This window comes from Barbus barbus (assembly GCF_936440315.1).
Source record: "Barbus barbus genome assembly, chromosome: 29".
In the NCBI taxonomy this organism is placed as follows: Eukaryota; Metazoa; Chordata; class Actinopteri; order Cypriniformes; family Cyprinidae; genus Barbus; species Barbus barbus.
Genome location: NC_136757.1, coordinates 8,312,999 through 8,329,861, shown reverse-complemented (window position 1 = coordinate 8,329,861; position 16,863 = coordinate 8,312,999). Strand labels below are relative to the sequence as shown.

The 16,863-nt window shown below is 38.1% G+C and overlaps 2 protein-coding genes across 3 annotated transcripts in view; both read right to left on the bottom strand.

Moving 5' to 3' along the window:
• Positions 1–276: 276 nt before the first annotated feature.
• On the bottom strand, positions 277–3,998 carry LOC306848921 (rhamnose-binding lectin-like; the record flags this gene model as incomplete). Its single annotated transcript, XM_079383712.1, has 7 exons — positions 277–409; positions 604–742; positions 1,157–1,272; positions 1,370–1,505; positions 2,078–2,187; positions 3,006–3,135; positions 3,956–3,998. The coding sequence occupies 7 exons, from the start codon at positions 3,996–3,998 to the stop codon at positions 277–279; spliced, it is 807 nt and encodes a 268-aa protein (XP_079239838.1).
• Positions 3,999–5,169: 1,171 nt separating this feature from the next.
• LOC306849834 (inactive carboxypeptidase-like protein X2) overlaps positions 5,170–16,863 on the bottom strand; it is a 38,729-nt gene continuing 27,035 nt past the window's right edge. For both annotated transcript variants that reach the window (XM_079385174.1, XM_079385175.1), the window contains 13 exons: positions 15,707–15,793; positions 14,146–14,255; positions 13,930–14,069; positions 13,728–13,812; positions 10,878–11,022; positions 10,607–10,695; positions 10,296–10,419; positions 9,976–10,172; positions 8,253–8,432; positions 7,409–8,111; positions 6,719–6,858; positions 6,348–6,447; positions 5,170–6,265 (listed from right to left, as the gene is read on the bottom strand). In XM_079385174.1, the coding sequence (XP_079241300.1) occupies positions 5,691–6,265; positions 6,348–6,447; positions 6,719–6,858; positions 7,409–8,111; positions 8,253–8,432; positions 9,976–10,172; positions 10,296–10,419; positions 10,607–10,695; positions 10,878–11,022; positions 13,728–13,812; positions 13,930–14,069; positions 14,146–14,255; positions 15,707–15,793 (2,675 nt within the window). In that variant the 3' untranslated portion in view covers positions 5,170–5,690. The remainder of the gene's footprint in view (positions 6,266–6,347; positions 6,448–6,718; positions 6,859–7,408; positions 8,112–8,252; positions 8,433–9,975; positions 10,173–10,295; positions 10,420–10,606; positions 10,696–10,877; positions 11,023–13,727; positions 13,813–13,929; positions 14,070–14,145; positions 14,256–15,706; positions 15,794–16,863) is intronic.

The following is a 16,863-nucleotide window of genomic DNA, read 5'->3' as shown; positions in this document are numbered from 1 at the left end:
GTTTTACTTTGCCACACCATCAGTTATACTGCAGCCTAGAAAGCACTGCTACATGCACAGATGTCTTAAAAGCACTTATTGCAAGGAAGATTGGGTCTTTAGTTTCAGTATCAGAAAAAATTTAATCAAATCTCTGATCTGAAGAGAGAAATCCACAATACAGTCAACCGCATTCTGCAAGATAGAGAAAAAAAACTAAATAAAAAAAAAAAAAAAAGTCAATGAAGCCTGATGCAGGATTCTCTTGAATAACCATAAAAGCATAAGTGAGCAATTTCACTGTACACCGTAACACTTACAGTTAGATATGCAGCTGTATGAGACATACAGATACTTAAAAGTTTTGGGACATGGATCAGAGAAGATGCCATTGGAGGCAACAAGCGAGCATCTATTTTTTCCTTCACACCTACAGAAACAAAAAAAATTAAAAATAAATCCCCAATAACACAACTTGACTGACTTACTGTGGATGGTTTGGGTGGGTGCTGTTTTTTACTGCATTTAGGTGGATTTTGGGCATTTAGGAACGGCAAATACAGCAAAATCAGCTTGAATGTTAGATACATGTGGAGAGTGTCCATATTTTGCTTGCACACTCACGCATTAGTAGCTATTGCCTGGGAGTTTGAGGCATAGCAGTCAGTTTTAGCAATCTGAGAAGCAGGTCGTCCAGTAGAGCACGTGCTGCGGTCAGTTCGGCCGTAGTTAGCATTGTGAATGCGCATGACAGTCCCATGATCTTAAGGAAAAAAAAAAAAGAAAAAAAAAAAAAAAAAAAAAAAAAAAAAAAAAAAAGCTTAATAATGTAAATTTCTTGGATGAAAAAACAAGTAGTGACATTGATTTGTGGCATGCCATTCTTGCTATAAAACACCAATACCATTTTCTCAAAGAAAAATAAGCATAATACACACCACATATCAGGGTATTATTCGTATGTTCACAGATCACACTAGAACCTACAGAAAACAGGATGCAAGAGATGTTTAGTAAAGTGAACACTAATATTTCAAATATTGAAAACGCCTTTGAAAATCAAGTCTGGGTCTCGACTGGTAAACAGGAGACAAGTAACTCTGAACTCAGATGTGCAGTCCTAAATAAGGCTGGCAACAGAAATGAAGAGGGAGTAAAAAGGTTAACGGATACTCACGGACTGCAGATTGGACACAAAAATAGGAGATTGCGAGGTACTTGTATGTGCCAAAGCAGGGATCAGTAAAGACCGTATGTGTCGCAAACACCTCACAACTTTCCAGGCCATTGCAGCTTTACATAAAAAAAAAAAAAAAAAAAAAAAAGTTTAACATTAATCATTACTTAAGACAGTGAGGTACAGTAGAAGTTACATACAGCATCCGTCTACCTTTTGGACACAGGAGCCAGTGCATTGGGTGAATAGCAGTTGGTGTTTTGGAGCTGTTCAGATGGATATCCCTCAGAGCAGGTGATTGTATCTGTACGTCCATAGTTTGCAGTATTTATCTGTATCTTACCATTTTCTACATGGAGATAAAAAAAAAAAAAAAAAAAAAAAAACTGCTTATCTTTGTGATCTAATCTATTGATAGTTTTCACGTGATGTCACACCCTTATAGGAACGCCCACCTGGATGGCAAAACGAGGATTTGCTCCACTGACCGCCAGTTATTTTTACACGGTTTGCATTTAGTAGTAATATAGTAAAACGCTGATATAAAAACGTGAAATTCAGTACACATTTTACTGATGCAAAAATTAAGTTGTGATATTTACAAAATATCTTCATGGAACATGATCTTTACTTCATATCCTAATGATTTTTGGCATAAAAGAAAAATTCATCATTTTGACCCATACAATGTATTTTTGGCTATCGCTACAAATATACCCGTGCAACATAAGACTGGTTTTGTGGTCCAGGGTCACAATTGAAATTAATTTGGAGTAAAATCGCTTACCGCATTTCAAGTAACTGTATCCACCATGACAAGTCACACTTGTTTCTGGAAGAAGGCGATAGTTATAAGCTTGCACAAAAGTAAATGAATAGGGAAAAAAAAATAAAAAAAATAAATAAATAAAAATCCCTCACCTGCTGGGACGCAAGTGAAGTTGGTAGTGTAGTACTTGTAGGTGCCATAACATGGATCTTCTGGTGCAAGTCCTTGAGTGTTTAACTCGCACTCTCTCAGTCCATCACACCTGTTTAACGATAAAGACAGTCCTAAATGGATGTTTGGAAACATTAGTCAATATAGCCATCAATATGACCACACTTCGTTTTTTGAAAAGCTTAGTTAAAGGGTTAGTTTACCCAAAAATGAAAATGAACCCATGTTTTACTAGAACGCACTGTTAACAGGGTTAGTTTGCCCAAAAATGGAAATCAGTCCATGTTTTACTCGCCCTCAAGGCATCCTAGGTGTATATAACTTTCTTCTTTCAGACGAATCCAATCAGAGTTATATAAAAAATTAGCATAAACACCCACCCATGTCATAGGTTAAAGCTTGGAGCAGGGACAATTTTTTTAATAACTCCGATTGGATTCATCTGAAAGAAGAAAGTTATATACACCTAGGATGCCTTGAGGGCGAGTAAAACATGGACTGATTTCCATTTTTGGGCAAACTAACCCTGTTAACAGTGCATTCTAGGTAGAATTAATATGGAGTATAAATAAAATTCATATGAATAAATCTGTCATGTTACTCTGACATGACCTGCCGGCAACAGTTGCATCACTACCATTCATTACTATTAAGTGTCTATCAGATGCACACTTTAGAAGCTCAGCAGAAAAATGTCATCTGGGTACTTTTCACCTACGTTTGTTTTGTTTTTTAATACTAGAAATTCAAACATACCATTTTCCCATGTACTGTTTTTTTGCCTACTTCACAGTATGGAAGTAGGCATATTGAGATACAGCGATCGTGTCAGTAAAAAAAAAAAAAAAAAAAAAAAAAAAAAAAAAAAAAAAAATTGTAAACACAGCCCATAGTGAAAAAGACTGCTACCGTTTAGAGATCTCGGGGACATCTATTGAACACTCCTCATTAGAGGTTTCACTACGGGGTCGTCCAACTCTGCAAATTTGGCTGCTTGTGCGGCCACAGGTTGCTGACTGCACATGGATCACCCCAGAGTCTGAATAAAAGAAAAACGTCACTACATCATGGACTACTTTGTATACAATAAATAAAATAAGTGTGACAACACCTTACCACAACTGAGATGCTGGACAAACCCATCACATGTTATTACAATCTCTGAAACGATAAGATTCCAGCTTCAAGGTAATTTGTCATTATTACAAGGTGAGCGGGAGCAAGTTATCAAACTTTAAGCAGAACCGAAGGAGAGTTTGTATGTATTGAGTTAGCTCATAGCAATTTAAGCTTTATGACATTACATAACATTATTAAAGTGGGAGGATCTAAAAGATGCTGAGCTCAAACCCTTTGTTTAAGCTTTTATATGTAGAGTTAAGTCTTAAAGACAGACTTGTTTGATTTTAAAAACAGAATATATATATGATGTCTCTGCTGCAAACACACGTATACAAAATATTAAGCTACTTATTAAACTGGACTTTACATTAACTGTGGTGTAACTGCTCATTTCATTTGTGATGCGGTTAATAGACTGAAGTACCTGCAGATATCAGTAACCTGGAGTTTAGAAACACTGTAAAAGAGCAAAAGAAGTTACTAAAATGACAGAAAGTCACATTTATTATTCCCAGGAAGGAGAACTTGCATTTTTCAGAACGTTCCAAAACGTTTAAATTAAATAAGTATCCCGCACACTTGGCGCCGAGAAAACTAGCATGGCTTGCAGCACTAAAGTTAAAATATTGTGTACGTGCAATAAAACAATGTGCTAAATGTATGCTCTTATCAATCCTCTGAACGTCGTCCCTACCGGGTGCGGTTATGTGCGGCCATGTGTTTTCAATGCACTTAACCTCTGGCTACTTCATTAAACTGCGACTGAAAAGACACGGCCATTGCGACATGGCTATAGCTCCATGGGCTTTTTAAAAGTCATTTTCACAGGTTTAACGATATATTATCGGGTCGGAAAATAGCTTAATTTGACTAAAAACACGAGACTGAAACGTAAAGCATTTCAGTAGAAGTCGGACTTCCGGGAAAAGGTGGATAATACGAAATATTAATAGTAAGTTAAGGTGTTTGACGAGTAAACAGGTGATTATCTGAATCAGGCGTTTACGCTATTAACGTCTCCAATTTAGTACGAGGCAAAAAAAAAACAAAAAAAAAGCTATATATTAAGAATAAGGATAATCTGCGTCTGTATTTCTCTGTAGGCCTATGTGATTGTTCAAAACACCATTTAAAGACACCATAGTAATGTAGCTTTTTTTTTTTTTTCACCAACTCTAAGATGAAATCGAATTAACTTACAGGTAAGTACGACGACACCAAGACCGAACATGTTGCTGATAAAAGGGGAAATGCCTACTAAAGTTGATATCGGTTGATCTATTTATAGGCAATTTTGTTCCAACGTCATGGCCAATTAATGTCTGCTCGGTCAGACCAAGTGATTGCAATTTGTAATTAGATCAAGACCTACATCACAATATGTAAGACTTTTAAAATATCCAAAAACCACTTGAACCATTTTATATATTTTGTTGACTTCTGTACTTGCATCATCCCAAAACAGGTCGAGAGAGATTAGCAATTGAGACTGAGTTGTATCAATGACATTATATATCCCAAGTTCAACCCTTATCATGTATCCAGTGTTAATATCTATGTAGGCTACTTGCATTTTGCATATAGATCATGAGCATCAAGCTCTGTCAACAAATGAAATCTTATTGTAAAGTGTTTCCATTTTCAAGTATTTTCAATGACTACTTGTTTGCCTTTTAAACTAATTAAAGTTTAAAAAATGTCAATGTCATAATTAGAAAGATCCCTTAATCTGGAAAGACTTCCCCAATGTGGACTTCAGTCAATATTTAAATTTTATAAAATCTTAATATTATTTAAATATTACTACCATGTAAATGTTTAGTATATGAATATGCTAGGTAAGGCTGGACTACACTGTGAATACAGTGTACTGTCAAGTATGACACAGAGTATGAAGGTTGTGACTTGATGTGCACTTGACACTGTAATGGAGATAAAATGACAACAGTGTGAATATGAAAAGACTTTATTTACTGAAAAGAAACCGTCTTTTTGCACAGACCATTAAATATGGTGGAACTTTGAGGGAAAATCTTCCCTGTACACTTGCCTTCAACAAACACTGACAGTTTATGTGAGAGAAAGAAGTGATAATACAGCCACGTCTCTTGCATTCAAACATTCTCATTTCCCCTCAGTGGGCATGATGCTAATGTGAGAAGTTTTTATGTTACGTTTTGGTAGTATAGTACAGATGTTTAGCCATGAATACAGCATAATTATTCTTAAATAATGGAGTGTTAATATTCAGTTTGATAATTTATATTCTGGAATAAAAATCTTGTGTAATTACTTCAGAACTGTGCAAAGCTTTTTTTAATACTTTGGTTCTAGATGTGACACCTCTTTGCTCATATCTCTTCATAGTCACTGGATCCAATCAAACCAAGGGGCAAAAGCATGGCAATAAATGACCTATACTAGTCCAAATCAATCAATCTCTGGAGCAAAAAATTGATCTGTAGTTTCCTCTTAATAATCATCTATCTTGTAAGTGTAGTTGTAGTCCAGTGCATCTATCAACTCAGTGTATTCTGGTGAGGTTGTGCTCTCTTCAAAGGTTTCCCCAAGAGGCCAAGAGTCATTCCAGGGAGCTGTACTCTCTGTGGTAGGTGGAACTGTGGTTGTGGTCGTTGTGGTTGTGGTAGGTAGCATTGTTGTTTTGCTGGCCAGAAGCCTCTGTTGCCTTAAGCGACGGATTTTCATTAGCCGTAATCGACGAAGCCGAGCCCTATTCATGTCCACACCATTACCATTAGGAATTTGGTTACTGAATTTAGAATCTTGGATTTGGTTAGTGCTGTATGTATAGCGCTGTCCACTACCCCTGTTGCCACTGCTCAGCAATCTGATGGGCTTATTGCCGTGGAGAGCCATGATCTGTTTGATGCGGTCCCAGTTGGATTTGTTGAGGTCAAAGTTGCACAAGGTAGCGCCTGGGTCGAACCCTACCACACACAGACGGGTGAAGGAGGAGTAGCCTTCTGCTCGGGCTGTTACACGGTACTCACCGGGGTTTAAAAGTCGCCAGTAATCTCCAGATTCACCTAAGAGTAGAAGACTTTTTTATTAAAACTGTTCAAGTGCCATAAAACAGGGCTATTTTCAGAACTACAGAAAATATCTCACCTGTCCTAACATCATGGTTGACTCCCTCCACAGACACAGTGGCATTGGAAATAGGGTTTCTCTCCTTATCCCTCACAACTCCCTTAATGCCCCGATGCACCTGGGAAAAGGACCATGGTTAATGTAAGGTTGCGCAGGGCAGTGTTTTAGTCAAACTAAAGTACATCTCATGCCTGATTCAAGGACCGTATTTTTAGGAGCATTTGGACTCAACAAGGAGCTTGCTTCAAAAATAGGATTTTGACCTTTATACGGATTTGAAATGGTTTTGTCCAGACTCAAGTACTACAACACTGGCGCAGGGTTCTGAAAGTATAACCTACAAGGGATTTTCTGTTTCTAAGGTTGCAACTGTCCCGTATCCTTCTCACCTGAGCCATGAAGGTCAGCAGGGCCTCTCTGTTATGCTCCCACTCTCTTAAAAGTTCACTCTGATGAGGGAACTTATCACAGCCCAGGAAAATGGACAGCTCAAAACAGTTAGTGTGAAGGTAGCTGAAGTCATTCATACCTAGAAGAGAGGTAGGGACAGGAACGGGTATCAAAAAGAAAATCTTCACAAAAATAGAGTCTCTAGGGTGTCAATGCAGATTCAATTTGATCTTACAGATCCTCCTAGATCAGGGCTGGGTAACTTCGGTCCTGGAAGGCCACTGTCCTGCAGAGTTTAGCTCCAACCCTAATCAAACAGACCTGCCTGTAGCTTTCTAGTGGTCTTGAAGACATTGATTAGCTTGTTCAGGTGTGTTTGATTAGGGTTGGAGCTAAACTCTGCAGGACAGTGGCCCTTCCATGACCAAAGTTGCCCAGCCCTGTCCTAGATCAAGGGTGTCCAATTCTGCTTTTTGAGGGCCACCTTCCTGCAGTTTCCACCTTCCTATCAGAAAAAGCATTTGGACCTTGAAATGATAACAACATCAGACTTAACACCAGATAAAACTTCCAGGCAGGACCAGGGGAAGCTAACCTTTGCAGGGCCCACAGAAGCAGGATTGGACACCTTCTAAATGATCCAATTAATGATCCATCACATGATGATGCAACAAGTTCCTAATGCTCACTTCCTGGGATGGGCTTCCACTTGGCACGGTTGACAATTCCCAGCCCACCTGTTGGGTCATCAGCATGGCATCCTCCCTGAAAGGTCTGAGTCATGGTGCGGTGAGTAGAGGCATAAGATATGGCCAACCAACGAAACAAAGATTGGTCCTCAATCACTCTGATCTCCTCTTCTGGTTCAACCTCTCCATATCCCTCCCTATATCCCTCTGAGTATCCTTCCTGATAACCCTCATGGGACCCTTCAGAGTGACCCTCATGATGGTACCTTTGGCTCTCATCATGGTAGCCTTGGTTCTCATCGTGATAGCCTTGGTTCTCATCGTGATAGCCTTGGTTCTCATCGTGATAGCCTTGGCTCTCCTCGTGATATCCTTGGTTTTGATGGTGATACCCATAGCTTTCTTGATGGTACCCATAGTTCTCTTGATTATATGCATTTTCATGGGGGCCACTGTAGCTCTCTTGATGGTATCCAATGTGAAGGTAAGGGTTGGGTTCTTCTTCTTCCTCTTCTTCTTCATACTGTCGTTTACGTCTGTTTGCTCTAGAATTTAGTTTTTTCTCCATCTCCTCAGACTCCTTAGTGAGACGGCGCATGCCGAAGGGGTATGTCACAAGTCTCTCGCCACCCTGCAGGTTGGCACCAAGCACAAATGGATGGCTCTCCATCCAGGAGATTAGGGCAAGAGTCTCCACTGCAACCTGCAAGGCAGAACATAAAGTTAGTTTCTGTCCTTTAATCTGATCTCTAGCCAATTTCAACAAGTTCTTGACCAGAGTATGTGAGTGGTGCTTTGATTTATTAAATGTACATACATAACACAGCATTGTTTCCTTACTTACTGAGCCATTGCTTAACATTATACCCTCAGGGATGGGTACATGGTGATTTGGTATCAATTTGGGCACCATGCCCTTATCCTCTGCATCCCAAAGTATGTTATTTAAGTCAGGAAAGTTCTGAAAGATGTCATGGCCATCTTCAGTCCAGTGCCCTAATGTCCAGCTACCCAACTCTGAGCCCTGTGAAACAAAGTGATATTGCTTACAGTACAGTACAGAGATTAAAGTGTTGCATTAAAATTTCTATTTGTAGATTTAGTAGACTGTTTTCCACATTTATCTGTTTATTACTGATCAGTTAATCCTGTTCAGCTGATAAGTCGGGCATCACTTAACTAGTAAATGACATTGGCATTAGTCACACCCTACTCTAGTACTGGTAATGTGAAGCTGCATTTGTGTACATGTTGTGTACATTTTGTTGAAGGGGTCATATGATGCTTTTTTTTAAAGATCATTATTTTGTGTATTTGGTGTAACATAATATGTTGACATGCTTTAATGTTCAAAAAACACATTTTTCAAATACTGTACATTATTGTAGGTCCTCTATGCCCCACCTCTCTCAACCGCTTCGTTTTCTACAAAGTCCCTCCTTCCGACAAGCGCAGTCTGCTCTGATTGGCCAACTGGCACAGTATATTGTGATTGGCCGAACACCACAAGCACGAGTCGGAAATGTAACGCCCCTTTCCATAATCGCGAGCTTTAGCTTTCAAAATAAAGGTAAAGACAGTTAATAATGTCCTTAGTTTTACCATCAGTTCAAGTCCGAGAGGGGAACAGAGTCACGTGACAGACACAGTGATGATGCTCGTATGTGTTTGCAGTACACAAGCCGTGGTTGTGTTACCATGTCTCCCTCTCTCACACAGTGCACACACACACACACGATGCGCAAAACTCCACATTTGAGCAGTCAATAGCAAATACTTAAACTAATAACAAAACATAGTCGCTGATTCAGAAGCGCCAGATTGTCATAGCAAAGTCAGAATTACCTCCTCTCCTAGGTTCATGAAACTGTCGTCCATAAAATGCGTTGATAACATCTGGGTTGTGCTGTTCTGTTGTAAGTAATCTTAATGATTCCTAAATGCATCTACTTTCGGAAGGCCAAATAAAGTGCTTTTGCTTTCGCATAGAAACACAGTGTCTCCCTAACATGGGAGCATCAACACTACTGCAGTGCGGTTACTGAAACCACGCCTTCTTTCTTTGCGTGAACATTTGGGCGGCATTACGCAAATATTTCCACATCGTGACTTAGACATGTGGGGGCGTGTTTGAATGAGCCAATTTAGGGGGGCGTGGCAGAGTCTTAACTTTTATAAAGAATATCTCTTTGGTTTTGAGACTTTAGTCTTTGAAACTTCAGGGATCTTATCTATGCACAATCAGTTTGTAACACTCCAAAGAGAAAGGAAAACTTGAAATCGCATCATATGACCATTTAAAGCCCTGATGGTTTAATTCTTGAAGAAAGTAAGTGTGCCACTTTCTAAACATTGTTCTGTTAATTTTAGCAGTCCAGATGTCAAATTCTGGCTTAACTCAACTTTAGCTTTTTTGTAATATTACTAAATGCTAAATATTAAATATCCAAGATAGGTGGTGCTAAGAATTTTTGGGAAATCTGTTTGAAAGCCTTCATTATTTAAGCACCTAGTTACACAGAAATCACATATTTAACTTTAAAACCTTTTATACTTTTTAAACATACCTTTTCAAAAGCTTTCATATGGCCGTCAGGATTGACTGATGGCACCAGATGAATTCTTGTCTCATCCACAAGGTGGCGCACTCGTGGGTTGCCATCTTTATACTCTCTGCACAGGTACTGCATAAGCATCAGAAGAATCTCTCGTCCCAAAGCCTCATTACCATGATAACCTGCTGTGTACCTGAACTCTGGCTCTCCTGAGGAAAGATGTTAGGCCTATGTGTTCATGAAATGGATAATGACCACACTCACATTGCTTGTTTCAGTACATGTAACCATACTGAAATAATGTCTTCCATATTTATTCTGATTTTCCTCACCTGTTTCATGCATCCCAGGATTATCAGTAATCTCCATGGCATAAATTTCCAGACCTTTAAAGCTCTTGCCCAAACTGTAGAATCTGGTGATGTTGGGACACTCATCAGAGATGGATTTCATGAGCTGTGACAATAAGAAAAATCAAATTTGCAAATCCACTCGTCCCAAATGATTTGTGCTACAAATACGAATGACACCTCAATCTTTGTAGCTTAGAAACAGATAATTCCCTGGCAGCCATCCACAATTTTCTTTGTGCATTTCTTATCTTTCTTATATAAGACTCCAGGCATTGGTACTCTCCAATCACCTTCTCCATGTCAAGGTAGTTGTGATGGGTATAGTCCAAGTCATCTCGATGCGTCACTTCATTCTGACTCTGGTACTGGCTGAGAGGATCTGAGTAAAGAGCAAATGCAGAATATTGTTACCTAAACTATTAATAAACAGGTATTTAAACAATGTGGATCCAGACAGGAATATTAGTAATAGGAAATACTTTGTCAGCACACAATGCACAAACAAATAAAAAAAATAAAAATAAAGACAGGTTTACCATTAACAGGTCCCGAGTCTCTCACCTGGTACTGGGCAGCCCAAAACCTCCATCCTCATACACATGGTGCCATTCCAGCTCTGTGGCAAGATGCGGATATAACGTGCCACTACTGGCTCCATAAACTGAGACAACACTGGGGTGTTTTTATCAGAGTTACCAAAGAATAACTGAGAGCAAAACGAAGAGAAACAAAAAAAGAAACTGAATTGTTGAAATTACATAATGTATTTTAAAAACCAGTGCTGCACTTTAAAGTGCCCCATTATGCCATTTTGAATATTATCTTTCATGCAGTGGGTAATTTAACTGTAGGTGAATTCAAACACTCTGCAAAGTTGTAAAGCCACCAATAAATAAAAAATAAACAAAGTGCACAATAAATAAAGTTATTGTCTTCCAAAAGAAAGAATTGACTCTGAACAGCCTGTAATTCGAATTAGTAATTCGAATCCCATTTCTGTGATGGCTACATGTCTCTAGGTAACACATTTGCATGATTCCAGCCTGTGTTCTACATTGCCTGGCCCACTAATGCATAATTTTACTGACGACTGCTTCTCTAATCTTGGGGAGTTCAACACGGGATTCACAAAACACTTGCTCTTGAAAGGTGGCTCAGTACCCAGTAAATTTGGACCAGCCGGCTCCACTAAATCACAACCTGTAAGTATGATAAATAATAGATGTTTATATTTTTTTATTGAGGATTCAAAATACGGAACTATGACAATGGGCGTATCATTTCTGACATGCGCTGTATACAGTAGACCAATCGAAACAGACTGGGCCATCTGACCAATCAGAGCAGAGTAGGCTCACGGAAAGGAGGGGTTTAGAGAGATCAAATCTTAGAATTGCTTCGAATTAATCATTTAAGAATCACTGGAAAATAAGGTGATATTAAATGCATATTTTGAGAAAAAGAAAGCATTGTTTAACCTTGCATGCATGGAAACCTATTGTAGGAGACTCCCAAAACAATATTAGGAATGTTAAAAATGGCATAATAGGGGCACTTTAAGCCTGGCCTACAGTAACATGTATAGAAACAATTTTCACTCAAAATGACTCAGAAACAGCAAGTAACATATTTAATTAAACATGACATTTTGAAGAAGAATCAAAGTAAAAATATATTTTATTGTACAACCCGAATTCCGTAAATGTTGGGACGTTTTTTAAATTTGAATAAAATTAAAACTAAAAGAATTTCAAAATCACATGAGCCAATATTTTATTCACAATAGAACACAGATAGCATAACAAATGTTTAAACTGAGAAATGTTTAAAATGTTATGCACAAAATGAGCTCATTTCAAATTTGATGCATGCTACAGGTCTCAAAATAGTTGGGACGAGGGCATGTTTACCATGGTGTAGCATCTCCTCTTCTTTTCAAAACAGCTTGAAAACATCTGGGCATCGAGGTTATGAGTTTCTGGAGTTTTGGTGTTGGAATTTGGTCCCATTCTTGCCTGATATAGGTTTCCAGCTGCTGAAGAGTTTGTGGCCTTCGTTGACATATTTTTCATTTAATGATGAGCCAAATGTTCTCTATAGGTGAAAGATCTGAACTGCAGGCAGGCCAATTCAGCACCCGGACTCCTCTAATACGAAGCCATGATGTTGTAATATCTGTAGTATGTGGTTTTGCATTGTCCTGCTGAAATACACAAGGCCTTCCCTGAAATAGACGTCGTCTGGAGGGGAGCATATGTTGCTCTAAAACCTTTATATACCTTTCAGCATTCATAGTGCCTTCCAAAACATGCAAGCTGCCCATACCATATGCACTTATGCACGCCCATACCATCAGAGATGCTGGCTTTTGAACTGAACGCTGACAACACGCTAGAAGGTCTCCTCTTTAGCCCGGAGGACATGGAGTGTGTGATTTCCAACAAGAATGTCAAATTTGGACTCGTCTGACCATAGAACTGTTTAAAATGAAACAGTTCATTTTAAATGAGCCTTGGCCCACTTCCTTTTTGCATGATAGAGCTTTAGTTGGCATCTGCGGATGGCACGGCGGATTGTGTTTACCGTTTCTGGAAGTATTCCTGGGCCCATTTAGTAATGCCAATGACAGAATCATGCTGATGAGTGACGCAGTGTTGTCTGAGGGCCTGAAGAACATCCAACAAAGGTCTTCAGTCTTGTCCCTTAAGCACAGATTTCTCCAGTTTCTCTGAATCTGATATTATGCTCTGTAGATGATGAGATTTGCAAAGCCTTTGCAATTTGACGTTGAGGAACATTGTTTTTTTAAAGTATTCCACAATCTTTTTATGCACTCTTTCACAGATTGGAGAGCCTCTGCCTATCTTTACTTCTGAGAGACTCTATTATGCCTCTCTTATACATCCCTTTTATAGTTAATCATGTTACAGTCCTGATGTCAGTTAACTTAATTAGTTGCTAAATGTTCTCCCAGCTGAATCTTTTAAAAATGTCTTGCTTTTTCAGCCCTTTGTTGCCCCCATGCCAACTTTTTTGAGACCTGTAGCAGGCATCAAATTTGAAATGAGCTCATTTAGTGGATAAAAGAGTAAAATTTCTTCATTTAAACAGGTGTTATGTTCTCCATGTTAAAATATTGGCTCATGTGATTTGAAAGTCTTTTAGTTTTCATTTTATTCAAATTTAAAAAACGTCCCAACATTTCCGGAATTCGGGTTGTAAAGCATACTCCAGTAATCCTTGTTTTATTCAAAAACTTGAAATTTGTGTTCAGCGGAAAGAAACAATTTGAGGGTGAGTAAATGATGACAGAATTTTACATTTTGGGTGAATTATCTTTTCTTTAAGGACCACAGAAAGATTTGGCAACCAAAAGAAGATGAAGAAAATGACGACAATCTGGTAACCTACCCATTCAGCATATCCATCATCAAGGACGGTCCACTCTCTGCTGTCATTACTAAACGCCACATAGTATGAAGACACATAGTCGCTCCTGAAACAACAAAACAAGAACAAGGACTGTAGATGTTGACTTTAGATTGTTTGGTAGGTCCTAAACACAATTAAGCATACTGTGCATAGACTGCAAGGTTTTTAGTGTATGTCTTACTCTAAGGGGTCATCTCGACCCTGAGTGATAACACCAGTGAACTCTGTTAGTGTGCGAGCGTCCAGTTCAATCCAGTGCACCTTCTCTTCAGGGTTACCACACCATGCTCCACCATTCATATCATCTTCATCACCAGACGCCTTTGTGATTACACAACATTACATTTCAGTCATGCCAGTATTTATTTTCAGAGTGAGTATCTGCATATGTTTGTACCTGAATATTGAGACGAGCTCTGTGTGATCCATAGCGATGTTGATAAACAGAGGAAGTCAGTAGCTGGTCATTCTCTATGCGATGAGACTCCATACCCAGAGGAGGACATACTGACAGACAATGCAAGCCAGAGAAAAAACTTAATATAGATTATAACCTTCACAAAATAAGTTGGAGTACAGACTGAAATTGGTTTATCTGTGCGTTCTCACTAAACACTGCGCTACAATTTTCTAATTGCACCACATTATTATAATTTTTTTTTTTTTATTTACACCCTTTTATTTATATTTTTTGTATGTTCTTAGTCATACTAAAATGTATTTTTATATATTATTGCTATTTTATTCATTTTTATTTTTTTTAAACTGACACCAATTTGCATACATTGTTGTGTCATCAAGATATAATGAAACTAACTATAATGGAGCCTAATGACTTATATTTAACTTACAACTATACATCCCTAGTTATATTGTTAGGCAAAGTTTAAATTGTGTGATTTTTTTAACTACTGTTTTAACAACCTTGTCTGTATGAATTACTTTTTTAATAAAATGCGCAAAACACTCTTTGTAGTGAAAGGAGCATTGTGATAAGACTATCTTGAGGCTTACTACTAAGCGGTTTTAACCTTCACAACATGCAAACATCAAACACTATTAAAGTTATAAAAAACAATCAACGTGTAGTAAGAAACACAACAAGAAAGCTGGATGAACACATTTAGTTTGTAGATACTGCACTTTGCTTTTGCAAAAGTGTTTTAGTTGGTTAAGGTCATCCAAAGGCAGAGTGCAGTATCTGCGTTTTGGTGGTCAAATGTCACTTCAGTGGTCATGGTTTTTATCTATAAAAAATTTAATCCTAAAAAGGCTTTAAATGAATGCATTGCCACTAATCTACCCACAACATGTTTGACTGGCTGATGTAAAAACTTTAAAGGCATTTTTCTCAGTTTCAGTGTTAGCGTAGTTACTGCACTTTGCCGTAGGGCAGTATAGCTTACAACCTATATTTAACAATGTATAACTTCAAAACAATTTGTTCTGCCACTTGTCCTGATTCAGAGTAATGGGCCTGAAAATGAAGGACTACATCCATGCATGTTTCATGAGCAGGGAGGACATTTGGAATTTCCTTTGAAAAGAACCAGCTGTGGAATTCAGCATCTGTAATGACTTAAAAACAGCTACAAAAGTCTTACAAAATGTTTTAAGGTCTCATATTCACATGGAACTAATGAAGTCTTTGTCGAGATAAGATAACACTATTTCAGTTATGTTTGTTAGCATCAATTATTTTAACATTAGTCTCTAAGACACTGAACTGAATGCCAAGGTTTTGCTCTAAGAAACGTCTTTGTATGGTAAGAACTGAGAGCTGGGAGAGCCTCAGTATTACATCACTTCACTGCTCTTATATAAGTTTATTGCATGTCAGTGTTTTATTTGGGTTTTTTCACAGTTATTTTGTCCCATGTGTATTTATTGCTCTATGTTATCTACTACGTGATGGATCCCATCTGACTATGTGCCTAAAACAAGTCCCCACCACTCACTTTTAGGCTCTCTGTACACGCGTGGAGGAGGCTTGTGAATCCTGGGTTTTCTCTCTTCTTCTTCCTCATACCTCCTCTCTTCTCTTTCTGAGGAGACAAATTATTGGAGAAAACACAAAGTTCACCACTGATATGAGCATGAAATATAAAGATTGATCTCTAAACTTCCTGGTAGTTAGAGGGATAGTTTACCCAAAAATAAACCTGAAGCACTGAACGAGTTGGCAAAAACCAGCATCATAGGACCATATCCCACCGCGAATATAACACAATTACTGTATTTGCATTACTGTAAGGGTAGGTTTAGGGTTGTGGTAGGTGTAGATATTAATAAATCATAATTTAACAGGTAGCACTTTTTCTTGTTGAATTGTAGTACCAACTGTTTTAATGGGAGGTAGGAAAATCTGACAGGGTAGCACAAATCGACAGAACACCGGCGCGGCGAGCGCGTACACGCGCGTCAACAACACAGTAGAGAGGAGTTAGTAGCTACTCGGCACAAAAACATTCATTGTGCTGAAATATCTGTTGTTGAACGTTAAATTAAGGTTTAAAAGTCCACATGTAGCGCACAGATTTTATGAGAGTAGGAACTGTAAAGGGATACAGCGTGTAATTCTGAATATAAATATCAGATGCTTCATAACCGCCTTTTACAGGATAAAGAAATGACAGTAAGACGTGATTGTGATCAAAGTGAACGTGTTCCTGCAGAACATTACTCTTACCTGTTGATTAACACTGGGTTTATGTTTTATTAGTCCTTATTACCGTATATTTATTATTGTTTTAATTTTTAATGTAGAGATTTAAACTATATTCACTATACAGTGCCTAACAAATATATTAAAACAAATGTAAGGTTTTAAACAAATTATGTAAGGTTTGTGCCACTGCTGCTCTAAACTAACAGTATTGGTGATTACCAAAATAATTTTTTAGCTTTCTGTATTGTTAGTCCTCGAATATGCATAAGCTCTTTAGTAACAGTAGTTGGCTTATGTACAAAAAGTACATAAACAATACCATCAAGAATGCAAGCTGTTATGAAAGGCATAGGAGGACATTTTTGTTATTGTGAATAAATACTAGCCTACTTAGTTTGTAATTTGCCCAATAAATGACAATAACATTTTTAGATTTAAACAATTTTT